Raw genomic sequence first — 23,815 nt, 5'->3', positions numbered from 1 at the left:
GTTGTTTCTATTCTATGGTCCAAAGCTCATGAGATCCCAGTAGCAAAAAACAAAAAATGCATTAAGAAATGATTAGTCTACATAGTTAAAAGTACAACAACACATCAAGAACTTCTCACACTGTTTACTAAGAAACCTCTTTGGCCCTCACTTCACTCATTAGATTACAACAACTATACAGCGTTGCTGCATTTGATGATGGATCTCTTCCTTCTCTTCAGCTTGGCTTGTTACCTACAAATCTTCTTCTTGTTTGTTTTTCAAAAAGATGATAATCACAAGAAAACGCAACGATTCTTGTTCTTTTTCTTCTTCTTTGATTTTGGTGGCTGAAGCACCACTTTAATAGCTGCGTCAAAGACTGCTTTCACATTCTGCAGAATAACAAAATCCAACACTTTTCAGACATACAAACCACAAACAAACAAACACGCATCTGAGAGATAATGAGTGTATGGTACCTGCTGCGTCTTTGAACTACATTCAATGTATATCGGAGATCCTATGAGTTTCTTTAGTTCCTCTCCCTGCAGACAAAACAAATTAAGACACATCTCATCTGGCAAAAACCTCTGTCTGAAAGAATATTAGATTGTGGAGGTTTACACACCTGGTTTGTAGTGATTGGCACTGCGCCGGGATGGTCGATGAAGAACTGCTTGTCATCTCGAAGATCTGCAAATTCCAAATATAAAGTATTTTTCTTGTTGTTATCAGGGAAGAGTTTTACACAAGGAGAGAGAGTCAATACCGAGTTTAGTTCCCACGAGAATGATAGGAACTCCAGGGGCATAATGCCTGAGCTCAGGAATCCACTGAATAAAAAACCAATTCAGAAGCAGGTTAATAATATAAACAGAAGAAGAAAGCTAGAAGAAGCAAGAAAAGAGCCCAAAACCTTCTTGGCTATGTTCTCGTAGCTAGCTTTGCTAATAAGAGAGAAAGCAAGAATGAAGACATCTGCACCACGGTAACTCAATGGTCTTAACCTGTTATAGTCTTCTTGACCTGCACCAAACCCCCCCAACAAGACTTATTAGTCCCCAGAAAAACAAGAAAGCAGATTAGATCAAAAGGGATTGTATTTACCAGCTGTATCCCACAATCCAAGATTCACAGTGTTCCCATCAACAACCACGTTAGCACTGAAGTTGTCGAAAACAGTTGGAACATAGTCCTGATAACAACAAGTCATCAAAGTTTGGCTTTATATAGGTATAATTGTCAGGCCGAATCAAATAAAGAGACGAGATTGATGCTAAAAGGACGAAACTTTATTCATTTTATCACCTAAACCCCATTGTCAAAGAAGCTTCAAGAACCCCATTGAGAGCAAAAAGAAAAAATAAAGGAGGAGACTTTCTTAACAATGAAGATTTAGTTACCGTAGGGAAGGTGTTGCTAGTGTAAGAGATCAGCATACAGGTTTTTCCGACGGCGCCATCGCCGACTGTAACACACTTTATGAACCTCGAAGCGCTCATCTCCGCCGCAAACTTCAAAACACACAAAAACTTCTACTTGTTTCTTGTCTTGCTCAAATCTCAAACCATTACCCAAGAATCAAGCCACAACCTTTTTACTAACTCCAGAAAAAAAAACCCTAATATTCGGATTGCAGAATGCACAAGAACTCTCAAACGGAGTAGCAATGAAGAAGGCGATGTAGATGAACGAGTAATAATATTTTCTTTTCTTTCTTTATATATTTGGGTGAGCTTTTTAGTTACAGCTTACGCCAGCTATTGGTACACCAAACAACACCTTATCATTTACACTCACTCCCAATTTCTTTTCTTTTTTTATTTTATTTAAAATATTATTCTTTTTGCACTTTTAAGTTTTGAATTTGAATGAGAATGTTATATTAGTTGTATACTGTGACGTTTACGAGAATTTGTTTTAAATATAAAATTTTGAGATCAATTTAATTTAACTAATACTGCACAATATAGTATATTTAAATTATCCTTTTAATATTTATGATTTTTGTCTAAAATATTATATATTTGGAAACGGACTACGTTTAAGATAACCAACTACCACCAAAAACAACCACCTAATTCACTAGTTTTCTTCTTTGAAGATTGATTCTTTAATCCTCTAATGACCAAAACTAAAATGAAAATTACATTAAAAGAATACGGCAAATGATTGAAGATTATAATTCAAAACTAAACATTAAGAATCATCTACCAAAGTATGGGGGAGGCGGGATTAAATTTTAATCATTTGACTTGACCAACTCTCGTCAAGAACGTGCGACTTAGTGTTACGGCACCAATTCATTCCTTTTTTAATCAAATCTCTTTCAAATTTCATTATATATAGTTTTATTTTGTCATGAGTACTGTTTTGTCATTATAGTTTTGAGAGATTTTTTCATCTTTACGACATATATAGGGGACCAAAAATCTTCCAAGAACGTGCTCAACTGTCATTCAACCCGCCAATGAGCAAAACGACACATCACAATGTGTGCTTAGTGCCTTAAACTATATATATATAATGGGGGAAGATATGAGCTAATAGGCAATCATATGAAACTAAGGTGTTAGAGTAATTAGCTTTACGTTTCTACCTACTCTTCACCAACACCACCTTTTCATTTCATTTATTCTTCTTATATGAAATAAATTCCAGAATTTGGGAAATTTTTAATTAAAACTCAAAAATAAATCATGAATTTGAATGCTTCTAATGGAAATGTTTGGAAAATATGTAGTTACAAAGTCCACGACACACCAACACAACTGCAAGCTGAGGAAAGAAACACAACGAAATGAAGGCTCATTGGAGGCCCAGTACCGAATTTAGGCCCACTACGCTACTCCTCAAATATCATGATCATGATCATAGATTCATAATGAAGAGTACACTATATTAGATAACATAAGGGGATACGTATATATTTGCTTAAATGCTGAAACTATAATACGATTAAGTGAGAATTTTAATGATAATTCGTAGACCCTGCCCTGTTTGATCCGCCTTTCGATTGATTTGAAAAAGAAAACTGAATTACGGATGCAAATTAAGACCATGAGGGATGGCTGCTGATTAGTTAAATTCAAACCGCAGATATCCACCAATTCGCAATTTTTTTTTAATCTTTTGAAAAATTCAAATTTCTTTAGAAAACAATTAAAATTTTACTAATATATATAAAATTTTAATTTTAAATATATTTTTATATGACCTGATGGATATATTTTAAATATATATTTTTTGGAGAGTTACTCCAAAGATGGATGACCACCAATTCACATGGATATTATGGTATATATGGAAAGGTCGGAACAATAAAGTTTTTAGTAATCTGGATATTGATCCAAGGGAAACACTTAGATTAGCAGAAGTAGAATCGACACTTTGGACTGAAGCACATGTAATCACTGATCAAAGAAGGGAGAGGCAAGTGCAAACCAGACCTATATTAGAAACTACAGGACGATGGTGTTTTATAGATGGTTCGTGGAAAGAGAAGGAACTATTTTCGGGACAAGGATGGTATAGTACTTTACTGGGTTTTGATGGTTTATTGGGAGCAAGGAATGTAAGGGCGTGTCTATCACCTCTTCACTCGGAGGTGGAGGCGTTGATTTGGGCAATGGAATGTATGAAGAACTTACGACAATTTCAGGTTACGTTTGCAACGGATTGTTCTCAATTGGTGAAGATGGTTTTGGAACCAGAAGAATGGCCAGCATTTGAAAGCTACCTGGAAAATATCAAGCTTTTACGAAGAAGCTTCATCAACTCAGACGTCGTCCATGTACCCCGAACGGAGAACCTAAGGGCGGATAGCTTGGCACGTAGTGCTAGGAAACAACCGTCTTTCGTCGTTCATATGGATGCAGAGTTGCCGATTTGGTTTACAGAGTCAATATGAGTCTGTGAATGTCTTGCTGTCAAAAAAAAAATATATTTTTATATTATTTTTTAGAAAACTAAATAATATAATTATTTTTATTATTGCAATTATTATCTGTGGATTTCACGGGTCATCCACAAAATGAAGTAACCTGCAACGGCACTAAATACACAATCGGATCTCTTCTCTTACTCGTTGTGGAAGAAGAAATTAGTTTGACAAAGATCGGATAGCTTCTCTTGGAACAAGAGAGACTTAGACCATGATTAACCCCAGTCTTTTAACTGAGGTTCTTAGATTCGGTTAAGAGACGGTTTTTACCTTTTCTTAGATTTTAACTAAGAAAAGTTAAGAACCGCTCTTAAATAAAAGGAGATATAAAAACCGTTTCTTCGCCGAAAAGTGTAAAAAAAAATGTCAAATCATGAGTTAAGAACCCCGGCTAATCATGCCTTTAGAAAGATTTCTTTCAGTTTCAACGCTTTTTTTTTTTTGGTGTAAATGTTAAATAACGCATTTTTTCCAATCTTAAACAATAAGATCAAGGACATTGTACAAACGTTTTTGGAGGTGAATAAATTTAACATTTTTAAAAAAATGTATATACTTTTTCTAGTTTATTTTATGATTTCTACTGTATTCCTATATGCTAAAAGAAATGCGTATGATGATTTGGAATCTGTCTTCCTTTCGAGTTCAGTAACTTGAAAAAAAAAAGAAAAAGTTCAGAAACTTGCTTCAAATAATCACATATCATAGGTTTGCATTCATTGAAAGATATATGATTAAACATTTGCTTGCAAATGTTCTACGCAATTAGAAGATTAGAAGATGTAAGTTTGTTGGCTTCTTATTCATTTAGCATTTGTAAGAAAGGGCATTGTTAAAGTTTGACAAGTGAAATAGTTTGCATGCCATCTATGGTATGAGCGAAATTTGAGGCTCCATAATTCTGTTGCATCTTTTCCTCCAATCATCTTCAAAACTAGAGATGGGAAAAGAAGAACCTGCCCACGGGCCAGGCCCGTGTGAACTTGCTTCGGGTCGGGATTGGGTTCAAAGACACATGCCCGAATTTTAAGCAGGCCTTGCGGGTAAGGCTTGTGCGGTATTGGGCCAGACGCGGGATTGGCTCAATGTGTACCGCGGGACGCGCGGGGCTCCGTCAAAGACGATCTCTTCCAGCTCGAACGGTGAGAGTCTCTCACTGAGAGAGATGGCGATTGGAAAGCCGATCTCTTCTAGCTCTCACCGTGAGAGAAATGGCTTCTCCTCTTCTTTGATCCGTCACGAAAACAACTTCTCTATGCATGTTCTTCATCTTCTCGTTTGATCCATTAGTCTCTTCGCTGTTTCATCTTATTTCTTTCCTTTTGAGCCACGATTCAAGAACTAAGGGCCTTTTGAAGTTGCTGATGAACATCAATGCATTCAGGTAAGGATAAAGTTTTCGATTACATGTTCTTTTGCTCATTACCGTGATTTAATTTGTAAGGACAGATAAAAATTCATTCCCTAATTCTTTATTGTCGATTACATGATCTTTAGTGAAAGAAGAACAAGATATTGGGTCTGTTTTGTCTCTAATCAACCGGCTACACATTGACCAATCGTGTAAGTTGTCCTGTCTCATTGTTATCTCTTATCAAACAGCTTCTTATCGAGAATATATGGAGCTTCTTTTGCGATGTTTGCGTGAACAAGAATATTGTTGTTTGTTCTCATCATGAGTTAAACACAAGTGTTTGTAACAATCCAAAAATTTTGATGTTTGCGTGAACAAGAATATTGTTGTTTGTTCTCATCTTTTGCGATGTAACAATCCAAAGATTTTGATGTTTGTTCGCTCTGTTCGGTCTTGATATTGAAATCAGAAGTATGTTCGGCCTGTTGTTTCTTAATGTCCTGATCATATAAACTCAAGTGATTTTAGTCATATATTTTCTAAAACTTTTTCTTTATAATGACATGTGATGAGTGGGGGATTGTATTATGATCAACGAGGAGAACGATATGAGAATGCAAAGGACACTTCACACTTGCATTCCGATCTATAAGGCAAAGGACCTCAGGTTAGTCTCTGTTCTATATTTTTTTTATGTCGTCTCCAGTTCTTATGATAAGAGCTGATAGAATTTAGATACTTGGTTACTAGTACATAGATCTCTTTGTTTCTTGTGTTGTTGTGTTCTTGTGTTCTTATAGCTGATAGAATTTAGGTAATAGGTTACTAGTACATAGATCTTTTTGTTTCTTGTGTTGTTGTGTTCTTGTGTTCTTATAGCTGATAGAATTTAGGTAATAGGTTACTACTTACTAGTACTTGATCGTCTATGCGTGGATGGTTGCTTGTTCTTGATCGTCTCTTACATATGATATGGTTGCTTGCTCTTGATTGTTTAGTTTGATAGTTTGATAGGACTTGAGTATGAGACTTGATCTTTACGTCTGATAGTTTAGATAATAAAAATTTCTTATAATGGTTGAGTCTCTGACCAATGAGAAATAAGAGAATAATTGCTATAATTTTTAAAATTGCAAAAAAATACAAACAGAACCCTAAACAATATTACCTAAACTCACGACTCACGACTCACGACCTAAGCAAAAAAAAAAACGACGCAGAAACCTAAACTCTAACTCTAACGAAGAAGAGAGAAAGAGATGACAGATGATGGTTCAAGTTTCGATCCAAATTTCACACCGTTGAATACAATGGATTTTGAGAGCCAGCGAGTCCTTGGAGTTATTTTGGCAGCTGATGAGGCTGATGATGGTTCATCTGATGGAGCAAAAAAGAAGCAAAGAAAGAAGAGAAGGCTTATTCAAGCTGCTGATGATGAAGATGATAGTGATGTTGAAATCACTCCTCCACCAACCCAAGCTACTACTCTGCGCAAACAAGTCACCTGCGGAACCGTGCGAGCCTTGAAATCAAAGAAACCAATGTTACAGTCTACTCTAGACGGTGGCATTGGATCGTCTTCGTCTCCTAAGGCGAGTAAAAGGAAAACCAAAACCAAATCTATTCATTTTACCATCCGTGGGGGGAGAAAGAGTTCCAGGCCGACACAAGGCAATGGTAAGAATAAGAAGAAGATTCAAGAGGAGCAGCTTGATTTGGAAGGTGAATTTGAAGAGGACGAGATGGAGGACGAGATGGAGAACGAGAAGGAGGGTAGGCAATGGTCTAATGTATGGCCCCATTTTACTAAGATTCGAAAATCCAATGGTGAGGAGAAAGCTAAATGCAATTATTGTAAGAATGACTATGCATGGAGTTCCCACGGGCATGGAACAAGTGGTTTGAGAAGACATCGTGACAGATGCAAACTCTTTCCAAGGAATCTCCGAACCAAAAAACTCGATGCTGAAGCCAAATTAGTAAGTGGCAAGTATGATCATGTTGTGTTCAAGCAGCTGGTAACCAAGACTATAATTCAGCATGACCTACCTTACTCTTATGTTGAGTATGAGCAAGTCAGAGAAACTTGGAAGCACTTGAATCTTGATGTCAAATTCATTTGTCGGAACACAGCTAAAGCAGAGGTCTATCGTTTTTATGAAAACGAGAGAGACACACTGAAGAGGGAGCTGGCTAGTCTTCCTGGAAGAGTAAGCTTCACTTCTGATTTGTGGTCATCATTGAAACGGGAGGGTTATATGTGTCTGACAGCACATTACATTGACCGGAATTGGAGGCTGAACAGTAAAATACTGACTTTTTGTGCTCTCCCACCGCCTCACACAGGTATGCATGTTGCACTGAAGCTTCTTGAATCTGTGGAAGAGTGGGGACTAGAGAAAAAAATGTTCTCTCTCACATTAGACAATGCTACAAGTAATGATTCGATGCAAGATATAGTGAAAACTCAGGTGCTTTTGAGCAATGATTTGTTGTGTGGAGGTGAGTTTTTTCACGTCAGATGTGCAGCTCACATACTCAACCTCATTGTGCAAGATGGTTTGAAGGTTATTAAAGACTCTTTGCACAAAGTTAGAGAGAGTGTTAAGTATGTAACAGCGTCAGAGACGCGTGAGATGACGTTTGCAAAATGCGTGGATGCTGCTGGTATAAAGGAGAATGCTGATTTGATAATGGATGTGCAGACAAGATGGAACTCGACATTCTATATGCTTGAAAGAGCCTTTCCGTACCGTGAAGCGTTTGTTAAGTTGGAGATATATGATAGGAGAAACCATAAGTTTTTGCCTACAGCTACAGAATGGAGCAGAACTGCGAAAATATGTGTTTTCTTGGAGCCTTTTGCTAAGATTACTAGTTTGATGTCAGGTTCGAAATACCCAACATCGAACTTGTATTTCTTTCAGGTATGGAAGATCCATAATTGGCTGCAGATAAATGAGGAAAGCGATGATGAGATTATCCGAGAGATGGTGATACCGATGATAGAGAAGTTCGATAAGTACTGGGAAGAAGTCAGTGATCTTTTTGCAATGACAGCTGTCTTTGATCCACGCTTGAAGCTTCCAGTTGTAGAATATTGTTTAGGGAGACTTGACATGAGTACACGTGATGCGAAAATGAAGAACTTGCGTCTGAAGCTGGAAACTTTGTTTCAATCATACGACAAAAAATCAAAGTCAACATCACCTTCTGCAGAGCCTCGTGAGATGGATCAACAAAATGTTCATGGAGGACCGAAAGGAACATTTGAGAACTATGGTGTAAGTCTCATGTTTCGTTTTTTTTTATAAATTACTTATGAACCTGCAGTAGATATAGATAGCTTTGAAAGTTTGGATATTCCTTCAAATTGTTTTTAAATTTTTTTTTAAACACTACAGGATTTTTTTGCTTTTCGCAAAAGTAGTGTTGCTGCGAGTGGAAAGACAGCTCTCCAAGCTTATTTGGATGAACCTGCGCTAGATATGGATAGCTTTGAAAGTTTGGATATTCTCGACTGGTGGAAAGATAATACTCACAGATTTGGTGATTTGCCAGCAATGGCTTGTGATCTGCTTAGCATTCCGATCACAACAGTGGCTTCAGAATCCTCCTTTAGCATCGGTTCGAGAGTTCTGAACAAATACAGGAGCCGTCTACTTCCCAAAAATGTGCAGGCGCTGATATGTAGTAGGAATTGGCTAAAAGGATTCGAAGCTTATGAACATGGTAAATTATTCACTTTGTTATATATTTTAGGGTGTCATGTTCTTTAAATCTAATTAACTTTGATTTTTAATATTTACAGAAGATGAAATGGATGGTGAAGAAGAGATAGTTGAAGTTGAAGAAGAAGAAACTTGATTTTTATTTTGAACTGGTCTTTTTATTTTATTCGCATTATGGATTTTGTGGCGTTCTTTTTCCCTTGTCGGGTTTTGTCCCAATGAGTTTTCCCGATAAGGTTTTTACCGAAGCCACGTTATATTGCTTGGACTAAACTATTTTGTTGCTTCTGTTTTTTAATAGGTTTGACTTCTTTTTTTTTTTAAACAACTTAATAAGTTTGACTTCTAAGTTGTTATAATGCTCGTTAAGTTGAACTGAAGTATGAACACAAGAATAATGTTTGTACAAGGAACTTGCATTCAAATGAAAACTTTGAAATGATGACTCGTTATGTTAAGTAATCTATGTTTGTTACGTTTGTATTGAACACAAGAGTAATGTTATGTAAGATACGTTTCTGAAATGTATGATAGAGGTTCATATACTTATGAATGGTGACCCGCGGGCCTGCCCGCAAAGACCTGTGCAATAGGCGGGGCGGGATTGGTCAATGCTTCTCGGTACCGCATCCCGCGGCGGGCCAGCCCGCTGTGACCCGACTGAACTTGAGCCCGTGGCGGGGCGGACCATTTGGTTGCGGGTGGGCTCGTTTGCCATCTCTATTCAAAACCATAGACAGACTGATCCGGAACATTCTCCTTGCAAGGAAGAACTTCAAGTCATTCAAGAACCTTATGCAAGTGTGGCTAAAGCACTTATAGTTAGTGGTTGTTTGCTCTGTTTAGCTTTCAACTAGTCTTCTAGTGTCTTTCGTTGTTTATTAATCTTTTTTTTTTTTGGCAACGTAGGACTAATCCGCCTTCCTTTTGGTACATGTACAAACTCTTTCATTTTTAATGATGTTCACATGCTTATCAAAAAAAAAAAAGTTTGCACGACATATGGCCCATAATTCACAAACGAAAACTATGGTCGAGATATTGTGCCATATGTAATATAGCTGAGGTTTGTCCATTTGAGATTCTCTTAGATATCTTATATCCGTATCTCAAATCCATCTAAGCCAATAATTGTGTTTTTAAAAACCTAATTATGAAGATCTTTGTTTTCTACAACAAAACAAGCTACTCATGCACATTTTAAACGTAAACTGACACATTTTTAGCAGAACATGCATTGAGTATATTCTATTTTACGGTGCATAAAACTTTTTATTATAACCGAACCAACATAACATATATCAGGTACATGTCATAAAATCACTCATTGATAGTGACACAGACTTATTTTATGTAAATTACACAAAACTAACCACCAAAGAGTTTGCGCATAAGTTAACAAGGGAAGTAGCAAATACACTTGTGAGCTGGGAAGACATAGTTGCAAGATCCATGTCGTGCTTTCTCAAGGTTAATGCACTGATTCTTGCATGCGTTATTGTTTCCACAGACTCCTGACCATGTCCCACTTGGCCTCTCGCACAACTTCTGTGCTTCCACCATTGTTGGTGCTTCTGTAGATACATATATCTCACAAGGTTAATTATCAAACTATTATGAAAAAGAAAAAAAGATACAAATCTAAAATTTTCATGCGTGTGATTAGACAGATCATTTACTCACCGAAAGCAGCGAAAAGAACAAGAGCAGCAAAAAGTGGGGCAATGATGGAAGCAAACTTAGCCATGCTCACTAGTAATACTTTAGTTTTCAATGTATATATATGTGTAAAGTGTGAAGGTGTGAAGTGTGAAGAAATAAGCTTACGATCAACCTCTATTTATAGTAGAGAAAACTGATGAGTATGTTATTCACTTATGGTGCATCTTATGGTTAAGTGTATAACCCCACAAAAGAATCCAATACCGTCTTCTAGTATACAATGCCAACACGCAAGTAGTTCATGCATGATAGACGATAAGATGTTGACAAAATCATAAACAGTGTGCTGATCGTGTCTCGCTTCACTAAACTGTTCATTTGCAATCTGACTCGGTGGCTAAACGACTGTTCACACAGCCGGCTTATTTGACTTGGTCAAGAAGTTATATCTCTTCACCAAAACCTAGGTTACACAGGTGGTAGTGATATCATATGTCACGACCACATGTTTAATTTGAACCTGGAAACTTTTTTGTTATTGCATCTAACAATCACCAAACAAAATCAAAATGCAGAGATTACATAGCGGATTTGCAAAAACTTGCTAGAGGGTGCCCGCTAACAAATTTCGATATGTTGTGTTTATTATTTCAAATCAGTATTATTTTGTTTCTTGTACAGTAATTTTTTTCATAAAATCTCAAGCACATATAGTGTAATATGTAACTTTTGTAGCTCCCACCCGTAAACCCAAACTTTGGTGAGGAAACAAGATTTAAAAGAAAAAAAAACATATAAAACTAATTGAAAGAGAAATTGTTTTCAACTTCATCGCCTTATCCACAAACTTTGATATTAAAAGCCACGTATCAACAGCTTGCTTCGTTGCCCTACTAAGAGAGCCCCAGCACATAAAATTAAGTAGCAAACTCAGAAGTCACAAACAAAGTGGTTAACTCTAACTAAACCAAGAATGCTCCGAACCGGTTCTGTAGAGATACTACTTACGAACTGGGTTGCTGCCACAAATAGAATATAATCCACATGGGTTTGGGTCTAAAAGCCAAGGTTTCTCCCTCTTGATGCTTTTTAACCAAAATGTGATTTGAAACCTTTAAATACACGAGAAAAATTAACCTGAAACACGGTATAAATTGATAGACACTAAAACACAAAATCACATTCCACATGCACTCAACATTAACAAGAACAACAGTCAAATGCTAAAACACAACGTACATGTCACAAAATGACTAGAATACATTCGTTTTGTGTATTAGCGTGTCTTTATCTGATCTCTAACAATGATTATATATCTACAACTGCAAATGATAGATTCGAACCGGGTCGAATTGATGAAAACAGTTCGCTTATAGATCGATCCAAAAATGAACCGATTGTCTATAATGCATGTGTAACATCGTTCTATTTCCCACCTAAGAGTGGGACTAATCCAAGAATGGGACTGCCAGATCACGTCCTCTTGGAAAAACTTATGGTCATTTCTTCATTTGCATCTTTTCATCCATGTAGTTTATTTTGACTGTACCTTTCAAACTAACCATAATATTATTATCGTTTTTGTGTAAATCGTTTTTCCAACATTTAAAGTTTTGAATCAAATAGTAAAATTTAAATGGAAAGAGAAGAACACATAATATAAAATCGCGTATTCCAATTTTTTTGTTTCTTTTGTTTTTTTTTGGCTAAATATTCATAATCTAATTATAATCTGCATTTTCTTCTATATTGAACCTTGAGAATAATTTTAATGCTTACAAATCCGCAAAAATAAGCTTCAAAGGACATATTTTAATATTGTAAAAATTAATTTGAGACCTAATTTGATATGTTGTCTTCATCTTCCATTCATATTTTTTTGGTAAGAAAAAGGAAATATATTCCAAAATCTAATTATATATTTTTTACTCTGATCAAATCAGTTACAAGATAAGCCTTGGCTTGTTTGATAAAATAAAATGGGGTGACTATTATGCCGTCATCTACGAACATCCACCCTCTCTATGTATTAGAACATTTACCATATGACGATGCGAGATGCGTACAGCAGTTGATCGCTGACGTGATGAATTTTTGCATGGACTTGTTGGCGAGAAACGTGCGGAAAGAGAATAAAATAATGATAATACTACGGTAGATCGTTTGCTTTCTCTTCAAGAAACTCAAGTTAATCATTATCTTGAAATTTTGGAGGCTATAAAATTTTTTAGTAAAAAGTTATACGTATCTTTAAAATAAATTTGAAGATTGTAAATGGGAAAAATCATTTAGATCACCAATTTTCAAATTTGGTTTAAAAAGTATAAACTTTTTTGTGGACCATTTAAAGCATCAATTTATTCTGATTAATTTTTTGAACCTCTAACATATTTTGACTGAACTATTTTAAAGATATCGTTAAAATAGTTAACAAATTGAGTTAACGAGTTAATCTCCGTCTCCGTTAAATTCATATTTTAATTTTTTTTAAAAAAATTGTTTCTCAAGGAAATAGAAAAAATGACCAAAAACTATACTCGTTGCAAAGCTAAACCACTGAACCACTTACAATTTTGTTAACTTGTATATTAATCCCTAATAGTTATTATTATCAAACCTCCAAATAATTTTTTTGCAACCTAAATCCCTAATTGAAAGTTATTTCATACACGCGGACAAGAACAGGATATACTTTTACTATTTTTTCCATTTTCGATAAAAACAATAACAACAAGACTTTGGTTTTGAAAAAATAGCAAGTCTGATTATTTTTTCTAGATTGAAGCAGAATGTGGATGCTCTTTGTGGACTGAACGATGCAAAGGCCCATCCGACTACATTTTGCTCTTACCAAAACATGGGCAACTCGCGCCCCCATGGCACGATTTGAAAGTTTTTAGATTCATAAACGATTTGGAGATTATATATTCAGATTTAAGTTAGGGATTTAGGTTGGGAGAAGACGATTTGGAGATTTGATAATAATAACTATTAAGGATTATACAAATTAACAGAACTGTAAGTGGTTTTGTGGTTTAGTTTTGCAACAAGTATAGCTTTGGTCATCGGTTCGATTCCTTTAAACAATTTTTTTAAAATGTCAAAACAATGTTGTGTGAATTTAACAGAAACTAGAGACATAGATTAACCTCATTAACTCAAGATGTCATAGGTTACAACGGTTAGTCAAGATACGTTGATGAGTTAAAGGGTTCATGAAAAAGTTCATGATTTTTAAATCAAAATTAAAAAGTTTTGATATAAATGACATTTTTTATGTAAATTTTTTTATGAAAAAATGGGGGTGACAGACCGATATTTTCCCTTGTATAGGCCCTGATCGTTACACAAATGTCAAGAAAAACATAATCGTAAGTGATTATTAACTAATCGATTTGACCAATCCTCCATTTGGCATCTGAAGCTTGCATGGTTGGAGGACATGATTTTCCATGTGGTACAATGATATTAGTGAATGTATAGGCCATGCACAGAAACCATGGCTATGAATGCAGTGCAGAACAAAATGCAAAATAAATGCAGTTAAGTCATTATGCAGATTGATCTGTATTTATTCTCCATTCAGTTTATTTATTACAGAACAAAAATTAAATAATAAAATAATAAAATCTGCATGCAGAACTAAATTTTGTGTTAAATTTTGATCTGCATGGACATGAGGAAAATCAGCCGGGAGAATGCTGATGACCAATGAACATCCATGTGAATTTTATTTTTATTTTTTCTATTAATTGTTTATAAAAGAAAAACCAACAGATAAGTTCTCTATGGATCTTCATATGAATTTAAAAAAAAATTATGTGGTGTTGACATTCAGAATATTCAGAGAATTAATCTCCTATTAAAATGATATAGTTATTTCTGCAAATACATTATTTTTGATACTATTTGTAACGAAATAAATTCAATTAGATACATCATCACCACTGAATCATCAAATAATAAATAGTGAAAACAATACTTATAATAATAAATAGTAACAATAATACTTATAATAATACAATGGATGAATTTAATTATTTTTTCTATCAATTATTGATAAATAGTATAATTTAATAATTGATGATATTCACTTTCAAACGAAAAAAATCTTTACAATTTCGCTATGTTTATTAGAATAATGATATTTATTATTATTTTTCAACATTATATTTATTACTTATTTATAATAAGTTGTATTTTGTTTAGATATTTAATTTTTATTTAAGAAATCAATATGTATTTAATTACAATAATTTATTAAATTAGATTGATCTGCATTTGATCTGCATGATCTGCATTTGATCTGCATAATCTGCATTTTTGTTTGATCTGCGTCACCCATTCGAAGTCCATATATATTGGAAGAGCTATAAAATTCAAACCAGAAAGGTTTAAAAATGGTATGAGCCAAAAGTTTATTTCAATTAAAAAATCAGACGACAAGGTTGTCCTGGATTTGGTGTAGCGAAACGGCTGCTGAATCTTGCTCTGAGATCCTTGGATCAATGTTTAGAATGGAAAAGAGATGGAAAGGAACATGTTGACATGAAAGAAAGAAGCATGATGCCCCTAGCGATATGTGCAAATCTCGTCTTATTATCTTTATGAAACAGTAGTACGCCGTACATAACAATTTGTGTTATTGAAAACCAACATAATACATACATGGCACATGCCATAAGACCATCTGCAATGGGAATCCATTAAGGATCCTTAGCTCCACATCTAATGTTTATCAGATTAAAAAACTATTATTTGAGTAACATAGTACAAGGATTGATCCTTAGAGCATATGCAATGGTCATCCCCCAAGGGGAGTCCTTACCATTTTTTTATTATTAATTTTTTTTTTTTTTAAATAGTTAAGGATTTATGTTAAGAAGGTGGGTGCAATGGTGATATCCGATTAGGAGTCCTTAGAGAAAAAAAAAATTAAAAAAATGAAAAATTATTTTAAATTATTAGAAGTAAAAATATTACAATACATTGAATTTTTTTAAAAAAAGATACTATGACAAAACTTAAAAGAGCTAATTATTAATCTTCTTCACCAAATTTGTTCCAAATATTTTCGATTAAATCATTCTTCAATCGTTCATGTATTTGCCTATCACGAAGATCATTCCGATTGGGAAACATATTATTCAGATTTGTAGGCCTCTCGGTTTCGACCTCTGAACTTCTGGTGACGTTTCCTTCTGCAAATTCTGAAATATCATAACGAATGTATCCATCTCGTTCATTTTCGACTATCATGTTGTGTAGTATGATACATGCTCTCATAATCTTCCCTATCTTTGCCTTGTTCATTGAAAGAGCCGGGTTTTTCACAATCGCAAACCGGGCTTGTAGAACTCCAAAAGCCCGCTCCACATCTTTACGGGTTGCTTCTTGAACTTTAGCAAATAATTCTTGTTTAGGAGTTTGGGGGAGTGTAATAGATTGGATAAATGTTGACCATTTTGGATATATCCCGTCTGTGAGGTAGTACGCCAATTTATATCGATGCCCGTTGACCACGTACTTTACCCTAGGGGCACGACCTTCTAAAATGTCATCAAAAACAGGAGACCGATCGAGGACATTGAGATCGTTTAAGGTACCTGGAGGACCGAAAAAGGCGTGCCATATCCAAAGATCTTGTGAAGCTACAGCCTCTAATACAATTGTCGGTTTTCCTGATCCACGTGTGTATTGTCCTTTCCAAGCGGTTGGGCAATTTTTCCACTCCCAATGCATACAGTCAATGCTCCCGACCATCCCAGGAAACCCACGTGTCTCTCCAATATCGAGAAGTCTTTGAAGATCCGCCGGTGTGGGTCTTCGTAGATACTCTTGTCCAAACAACCGGATGATTCCATCAGTGAACTTATGTAAACACAAAAGTGCAGTGCTCTCACCAATTCGGAGATACTCGTCAACCGCATCAGCTGCAGAACCATAAGCAAGCTGACGAATTGCTGCCGTACATTTTTGAAGCGGTGTATGACCAAACCTCCCGGTTGCATCTTGTCTATGTTGAAAGAACGGAATGTTCTCTGAGAGTTCATAGACAATACGCGTGAATAAATCCTTATTCATGCGAAAACGCCGTCTGAACTGTGCCGAGTATGTCGCGTCTACGCTGAAGTAGTCATTCCATAAACGGTTATGGCCTCCTTCACGATATCGTTCTACATAAGCACGTCTCCGTCGATTATTTGGTTGGGGCTCCACAATATCATTGTATGTATCTTCGACGATTTCGTCGATAATATCATCCAATCTTTCGTCGACATCATCAGATGATGATGATGATGACATTAGTAGATATTCCTACGGTGAAAAAATATTATTATTTTCAGTTGATCCAAAAGTATACTAAGAAGTAATTTAATGAATTATTTTGACTTTACATACCTTCCTACAAGTTTACAATTTTAATGAAAACATACTGGCTGGACAATAATTAAAGAGAAGATGCTTCTTATTTTATTTTAATTTCTTGATTTCTTCCTAATCGTCATTTCTTAAGCCTTTTATAGTACTCGTGTAACCAAATTACGTTTTGATGCATGAAAGCGATTTACGTTTTGATTAAAACAATCTAAAAGGACAACAAAATGAACGTTTCCATTATAACCCATTGACATGAAAATATATTCAAATATAACCAAAGAAAAGCAAGGAAATAACAACAACCATGTTATGTTATCTAATTTATTCAAGCTTAAACAACTAGAACCATAGTTAAAGAGTAAACCTGAGTTGAGAGCTATTACAAGAGTAGAAGGAGATCTTGGTTCACAAATATTACAAAGCTTTCTGATGTTTAGTACAATGAGAAACATAGAGAGCTTTTACTTATAGAAAACAACTACCCCGTCACTTGTGAGCTGGAGCTACAATCCAAAATGCTCTCACTACTCCAAATGTATCCGTGACTACTTCATCTTGCTAAAGACCAAAACACTCAGACGCCCGTGACTACTTCACCTAACCTGCAACAACATATTAAAAACATGTTAGCTTAGCTGTAAAAGAACATGAAACAACATAGTACACAGGGACTACTAAGCAACCTCAATCAACACAGAGTTCACATCATATCATTTCAGACATTAGCTTCAGTTTAAGTGATTTTTCGATATCAGATAAAGGCTCTTTCATCGCCAGCAAGCGATCAAGGAGTTTGTTTTTTGAAAGTTTTTCCTTAAGTTCTAACACGTTCTGAAGCTTGGACAACTCTTCTTCTCTACCACTCTTCTTCTTCTTACTGCCACCTTTCGCAGCCTTAACCCCGATTGGTCTCTCCTCTGGATCTCCCACGTCCGCTTCTTCTGTATCAACCTCCAAGACGGACCTCCGCTTTTCCTTTCCACCTTCCTTAGCCACATAAATCGAGGCCCATTTCTGGTCATGCCTCAGCTCCCTCCAGCAGTGATCAAGTGCGAACTTGCAACCATACTTGGTGAAGTATATATTTAATGCAGCTTTCATCAGATCATCATCATTTTCCCCACTTTTCTGCGCCCTCAAAGCTGCATCATAGCATCCAGTAAACCTGCATACTTCCCCGTTGATCCTACTCCACCTCTGTTTGCAAGAAGTAATCTCTCGCGGAATTTGACCAACGAGCAGAGGGCTTGCGTTGTAGTACTCTACAATACGCTTCCAGAAAGCCCCAACTCTCTGCTCGTTGCCAATGATAGGATCCTTACTGGTGTTAAGCCAAGCACCAATAAGGATCTTATCTTCTCTAGGAGAATATTTCCTCCTCTCAGCAGCAGCTTGGCTAGGAGACTCAGCAGGGACTTGGCTAGGAGACTCAGCAGGGACTTGGCTAGGAGACTGAGCAGGAACTTCAGACCCGAACCAATAAGGTTCGGGTGACTCAAGGTCTATAGGTATTTGACTATGCAGAAGGTTTGTGAAACCATCCATCTCTCTAGTTTTTTTTTTGTGTTACTCTACTAGTTACACAGAGGCTTAAGTAAACCATGTTTATTTATTATACAATTAAAGTTGAGCAGTTAGGAAGATGGGAAGCAAACTACAAGCATTTAACAATAATCACATCCTAAGTACTATACTAGGAAACAGAGGTGATGATAGGAAGCATACTAGCCTATTTAAAACCAATCAAATCAAACGGGGTGGGAAGACATAAAGTTATTCAGTAGCATTTATTATTACAGTCCTAATTTTTATTCTACCACCAAACACCATTCAAAGCATTCTAACAATATGAATTTCTTTTGAAGAGAAAATCCAAAGAGAAGTGATTAAAACCATAGTACCTGACTTATTTGGCCACTCCTGAGGTGATAGAATAGTCCCGGTTGAAGCCTTTGAAGGAACTCCTGCAAAAACATAAGATAATGCAGTCAAATGTTGTCAAACCATCGATTAATCTATATATTAATTCCAATGAACTCTAAAACTTACCACGTAGAACGAAGAATAGCAAAGCTATCACCACTAGTACGCACCCCATTAGCTTAACTCGTGCTAAATCCTTTCCTAACTCGTGCACACTCTTCTCTAGCAGCAGCAGCTTCTGCTCTCTCTCTGTACCTTCTTCATTAACCCGCCTTAGCTGCGTCTGAAAGTCGAGAGTCGCCTCGTGAACCGCTTTCTCTATATCAAAGCTACTCTCTGCCTCATCCGCCGTTGCACGTTCCGGGTGCAACCGAGCTTCATCCGCGTACAACTGAGCTTCTTCTTCGAGAAGTGCGGTTACATCCACCTCCGCGGATGATGAGGACGGCTGGCTGTAGCTATATTGACCCATTCTCGTTAACCTCCACCATAAGAGAGAAACAAGCAGCACAGATTAGCAACGATCTTCATAAAAGAGAAAGACACACAAACATATCGACATAGACACACAAAATCGAGAAGACACGAATTGAATTTCAATGAATCCTTTATCTAACCAAAATCGAGAAGAAACAAAATGAACAAAGCGAAAGAAACGATTTAAACCAAAACCCCCCTTTCGTTTTATACCAAAATCGTATTCAAACCCTAATTTTAAAACGAAAAATCCCAAAATCGAAAAAACAAAACCCTAGATTGACAGGAAAAGAAGAAACAGCGACTCTAGATCGATGAAAATAGCAGACAAGCCTTCGATTTACCTTCAGGATGCGAGGGAGACCAATCGCGATGGTGGGTTTACGAAATCGCCGTCGAGAGTCGAGAGCGTCGAGAGGAAATTTTTTTTTCTTTCCTTCGGTCGAATGACCTAATTTTTCTCAACACCTCCTAACCCAATCTCGCTTCATCCACTCACCTTTCGCCACGTGCCCCAAGGATCGAGTCCGTCAACATGCTAATCACGGACCAATCCTTAATGTTATTAGCATTAATAATCATATTATATTATCATTTTTTCGACGGACTCGTGTGACGGATTTGGAGTCATCCTCCGTTGCACGTGCTCTTACATAAGGAATTTAAGGATCAAATCCTTGTCTACGTGGCAGTTATGACTTGTAAACATTTGACTTGTAAACATTTTTAAACTTGTATCAAACATAGACATTTTTAAACTCTATCACACTTATATTAAATGAAACCTATAGTTTTAAGAAGATAAACTTATACATAAGATAAGAAAAACTAATAGAAATTATTTAGCTTATAATTTATAATTTTTTTAAAAACATTGAAATTGAAAAACTTATAGTTTTTAAACTTATACATTTTTAAACTTTTCTTTTCTGGTATATTTATTTTTAATCATGCAATTAATAAAATTTCAATTTCAATTTAAAAAAAAATTATTTTTTTTTATTTCTAAGAACTCCTAATTGGAGATCACCATTGGACACATTATTTTGACTAGAGTCCTTAACTATTCAAACAAAAAAAAATAAAAAAAAAATTAATATAATAATGATAAGGACTCCAAGAAGGAGTCCACCGTTGCGGATGCTCTAAAGGTCACTGAAAGAGTGACACGGAACTAGTGAATGTAAATAAACACCAAAAGAAATAAATAAACACCCAAAAACCAAATATACCCAAGATTTTTGGTAAATATTAGAGGTGATTGGTTGGGTTGTAAATGTAGAAAATTTACTTTAAAATTTAGTATGTAGGGTTTTTGATTTAGCTTTAATGGATGTAGCTTTAAAATTTCTCACAGACTAAAAAGATAGAGCTTTAGAAAATAAAATTTTTACAACTATTTTTTGTGTGTTTTTGCTGTAACTTTAGTTTTTTTTGTTGTAATTTTAAAAACTAAGATAAAGTATGATTGATAGTATTTAAGGATGTAGATGAAAATTAAAGTTTTATTAACAAAGGTAGTAACAGATACACTTGTGAATTGGAAAGATATAATTGCAAGAACCATGAGCTGCTTTCTCGACGCGGATGCACTGTTTCTTGCACGAACCACTCTTTGTACATAAACCTGACCATGTCTTACTCTGCTTCCTGCAGTACTTTGGTTGTTGTCCTTCCACCATCATCGGTGCTTCTGTATACATATATAAATTATCAAATAATCTGAAAATAAATGAATAAAACCTACTGCCATGCATATGATAAGGTCAATTACTTACCAAAAGCAGCGAAGAAAACAAGAGCAGCGAAGAGGAGGGTGATGATGGAAGCAAACTTAGCCATGATGTTTTTTAACTTCTTTTTTTTGTTATTTTTCTTTTAAATTGTATAATGAACTTTTATTTATAATTAAGTTTAGTTTAGTCTTATATCTTCATCCTACAATTAAGTTTAACCCTATAAAGGAAACAAATTCCTATCATCTAGGTCATACAAGGCAATTATTAAATTGCAAGTGGCTAATAATATATGAGAAAATGCTAACCAAAGATAAAAGCTTGTTTGTGATCGAACACCTCGACCTCACATTTTGTCCATCTCTCAATCTCTTGGGGATGAACCAATTTTCAGCCTCTCATGTATAATAAACTCTTGTATGTCATCTCCTCCTACTTCATTGGTGACGAATGTTTCACCATATTTTTTTTCCAGTTTTAAATTCAAAGTAGATTAATTATCTGCCTTAGTGTACGTGTTTGTTACATACACAAAATAAAACTCGATTTGATGAGTTTAGCAGGGACTTGTTGACAAACAAAACATGCGGAAAAGAAAGGGAAATACTATGATCGATTGTTTGCTTTCTCTCCAAGAAACTCACGAAACTCAACATGACTATTACACGGATATCGTCATCAAGGGATTCGTAGTCGTAACTCGTAAGTGATTATTAATTAATCGATTTAATCACCCCCCCACCCCCCCCCCCCCCCCCCCCCCCCCCCCCCCCCCCCCCGAAATGTGGCAGCTTAGGATTGCGTGCATAATGCATGGTCATGGCCTCATGGGTTACCATGTTCCATGTGGCATAATGATGTTGGTGAACATATTGGCCACGCAAATAGATCAATGGTTGATTTCGTTTAGGATTTGATGACTAGCTTGTCATGGGTCTGGTTTATGTCAACGGTTAGTGAACCTGAATTTGGGATCGTTGGTTTAATTTTGGAACGAAGAGAGAGTTGGAAATGAAAATGTTGACATTAAAGAAGACAGCATGATGATGCACCTAACGAGTAACGATATCTAGCAGGACCGGTTTTGGGTATATCTCGGTAAAATGTAGAAAGCCTCTAAAATTTCAGTGCCGACTTTGAATGCAGGTTGTGTGTAAAGCTCGTCCCATTGTCCCAAACATTCTCGACGCTTCCATTTGAGATTAAAATCGCTGATGTTTTCAGTTGTATTTGAAACTTCATATGTATTTGCTTCATCCCCAACGTACTTTTCGTTTCTTATTTATGGTTTTTGGTTTTATTATTACTAGACAATGAATTCTCAACCTTTATGTCCAGTAATGGTCGTGTAGACTAAATCAAACAGTAATAAGCACATAAAAGTGTATATTATTACAGAAAACAAACATAAATATACATGGTACATGCCAAGAAGGTTACTGAAAGAGTGATACAGACTAACTGGATGTAAATAAACACCAAAACTATATACATAAACACACAAGAACCAAAAAAAAAAATTGGTGTCCTATTTAAAAAATACAATTATCAATTTAATTTTTAAATAAAAACTAAAAAATATTTTTACTAACTTCTATTTCAAAGAAAATTTAAAATTACATATTTCGGTGACATCAAAACTAGGGCTGGGCAAATAAACCGAACCCGAAAATCTGAACCGAATCTAATCCGATAAAAATGAATCCGAACCGATCCGAACACGGCATAAATACCGAATGGATCTTGTTTTTTGGTATTTTGGGTTATGAGTATTATCCGAACCGAACCCGGACCTAAATGGATATCCGATAGAACCCGAAACATTTAAAATCACAAAAGAATTTCTACCAAATATGATCTTAATTCTTAATATGTATCCAAAATACTTTAAGATATTATTGAACTTCTAAAATAATTATCTATATATGAAGGTTGATGGTAGAATGTGGCGGTTGAAGCCTAAAGTTTTTAGATTTTGGTTTTTTTTTTCATTGAATAATGTTTCTCATTTCATGAGAACTTAGTTTTTCTTTTATGATTTCATTTATGTGGTTTTCTTTCTATCACTAACTATATTTATCTTTCGCTTGATTTTGAATGATAATGTTTGATGTTTTTTTCTTATTTTTGAATCGATTTTACTTATGTTTTGGCTGTTAAAATATGTACAAATCATATATTTTAAATCCGAAGAACCGATTTTATTTATGTTTTAGTTACAAAATAGATACAAATTAGGTATTTTTAAACCGAAGAACCGATTGGGACCCGAACCCGAAAGTACAATGGGTTATACCGGTTCTTTGAAGATTTACTAACCCCGACCCGAACCCGATAGAATCCGAACCGGTTCCGAACCGAACTTTTATATAACCCGAATGGGGCTGATTTTGATAAACCCGAAAAACTAAAACCCGAATGGATAAAACCAAAACCCGATTGGGATCCCGAATGTTCATGCCTAATCAAAACTACGTTTTATTTATTTAGATTTTGCTATTATATTTTAATCATAAGAACCTAAATTTATTTAGTATTTTATTATAATTCTATAATTTCTATATTTATTTTAAATTTACCTATTTATATATAACTATATTAGTGTATATGATAATATATAAATAGT

General features: G+C 35.4%; 5 protein-coding genes across 5 annotated transcripts; all 5 read right to left on the bottom strand.

Moving 5' to 3' along the window:
• Positions 1-40: 40 nt before the first annotated feature.
• Positions 41-1,735, bottom strand: LOC111206399 (rac-like GTP-binding protein ARAC5). The gene is made up of 7 exons (XM_022703120.2): positions 1,386-1,735; positions 1,090-1,177; positions 899-1,008; positions 752-815; positions 611-675; positions 462-527; positions 41-374 (listed from the first exon to the last, which is right to left on the bottom strand). Exons 1-7 carry the CDS (start codon positions 1,482-1,484, stop codon positions 276-278), a joined length of 591 nt encoding a protein of 196 aa, XP_022558841.2. The 5' UTR covers positions 1,485-1,735; the 3' UTR covers positions 41-275.
• An 8,526-nt stretch (positions 1,736-10,261) lies between these two features.
• On the bottom strand, positions 10,262-10,884 carry LOC106397383 (defensin-like protein 1). The gene is made up of 2 exons (XM_013837969.3): positions 10,694-10,884; positions 10,262-10,584 (listed from the first exon to the last, which is right to left on the bottom strand). Exons 1-2 carry the CDS (start codon positions 10,755-10,757, stop codon positions 10,406-10,408), a joined length of 243 nt encoding a protein of 80 aa, XP_013693423.1. The 5' UTR covers positions 10,758-10,884; the 3' UTR covers positions 10,262-10,405.
• Positions 10,885-15,819: 4,935 nt separating this feature from the next.
• Positions 15,820-16,978, bottom strand: LOC125584237. The gene is made up of 3 exons (XM_048752391.1): positions 16,417-16,978; positions 15,977-16,218; positions 15,820-15,882 (listed from the first exon to the last, which is right to left on the bottom strand). Exons 1-3 carry the CDS (start codon positions 16,976-16,978, stop codon positions 15,820-15,822), a joined length of 867 nt encoding a protein of 288 aa, XP_048608348.1.
• A 649-nt stretch (positions 16,979-17,627) lies between these two features.
• Positions 17,628-18,598, bottom strand: LOC106412212 (glutathione S-transferase T3-like). The gene is made up of 2 exons (XM_013853120.2): positions 17,775-18,598; positions 17,628-17,655 (listed from the first exon to the last, which is right to left on the bottom strand). The coding sequence occupies exons 1-2, from the start codon at positions 18,596-18,598 to the stop codon at positions 17,628-17,630; spliced, it is 852 nt and encodes a 283-aa protein (XP_013708574.2).
• A 2,346-nt stretch (positions 18,599-20,944) lies between these two features.
• LOC106412202 (defensin-like protein 3) lies at positions 20,945-21,540 on the bottom strand. The gene is made up of 2 exons (XM_013853110.3): positions 21,232-21,540; positions 20,945-21,146 (listed from the first exon to the last, which is right to left on the bottom strand). The coding sequence occupies exons 1-2, from the start codon at positions 21,293-21,295 to the stop codon at positions 20,962-20,964; spliced, it is 249 nt and encodes an 82-aa protein (XP_013708564.1). The 5' UTR covers positions 21,296-21,540; the 3' UTR covers positions 20,945-20,961.
• Between the last annotated feature and the right edge of the window lie 2,275 nt (positions 21,541-23,815).

This window comes from Brassica napus, chromosome A2, assembly GCF_020379485.1.
Source record: "Brassica napus cultivar Da-Ae chromosome A2, Da-Ae, whole genome shotgun sequence".
Taxonomy (NCBI): Eukaryota; Viridiplantae; Streptophyta; class Magnoliopsida; order Brassicales; family Brassicaceae; genus Brassica; species Brassica napus.
The sequence above is the reverse complement of the archived record's forward strand: the minus strand, read 5'-3'. Positions and strand labels throughout refer to the sequence as shown.

What these genes read in the sequence shown, in the direction of transcription:
- LOC111206399 (XM_022703120.2), bottom strand. Translation starts at nt 1,484, where the DNA reads ATGAGCGCTTCGAGGTTCATAAAGTGTGTTACAGTCGGCGATGGCGCC. An exon ending in TGGATTGTGGGATACAGCTG is followed by an intron (nt 1,009 to 1,089) that starts GTAAATACAATC and finishes GGTTTGGTGCAG; the next exon opens with GTCAAGAAGACTATAACAGG. An exon ending in TGCCAATCACTACAAACCAG is followed by an intron (nt 528 to 610) that starts GTGTGTAAACCT and finishes TTTTGTCTGCAG; the next exon opens with GGAGAGGAACTAAAGAAACT.
- LOC106397383 (XM_013837969.3), bottom strand. Translation starts at nt 10,757, where the DNA reads ATGGCTAAGTTTGCTTCCATCATTGCCCCACTTTTTGCTGCTCTTGTT. An exon ending in TGTTCTTTTCGCTGCTTTCG is followed by an intron (nt 10,585 to 10,693) that starts GTGAGTAAATGA and finishes ATGTATCTACAG; the next exon opens with AAGCACCAACAATGGTGGAA.
- LOC125584237 (XM_048752391.1), bottom strand. Translation starts at nt 16,978, where the DNA reads ATGTCATCATCATCATCATCTGATGATGTCGACGAAAGATTGGATGAT. An exon ending in GATGGTCGGGAGCATTGACT is followed by an intron (nt 16,219 to 16,416) that starts GTATGCATTGGG and finishes ACATTTTAGAAG; the next exon opens with GTCGTGCCCCTAGGGTAAAG. An exon ending in CGGCTCTTTCAATGAACAAG is followed by an intron (nt 15,883 to 15,976) that starts GCAAAGATAGGG and finishes ATGATATTTCAG; the next exon opens with AATTTGCAGAAGGAAACGTC.
- LOC106412212 (XM_013853120.2), bottom strand. Translation starts at nt 18,598, where the DNA reads ATGGATGGTTTCACAAACCTTCTGCATAGTCAAATACCTATAGACCTT. An exon ending in TCACTTAAACTGAAGCTAAT is followed by an intron (nt 17,656 to 17,774) that starts GTCTGAAATGAT and finishes ATGTTGTTGCAG; the next exon opens with GTTAGGTGAAGTAGTCACGG.
- LOC106412202 (XM_013853110.3), bottom strand. Translation starts at nt 21,295, where the DNA reads ATGGCTAAGTTTGCTTCCATCATCACCCTCCTCTTCGCTGCTCTTGTT. An exon ending in TGTTTTCTTCGCTGCTTTTG is followed by an intron (nt 21,147 to 21,231) that starts GTAAGTAATTGA and finishes ATATGTATACAG; the next exon opens with AAGCACCGATGATGGTGGAA.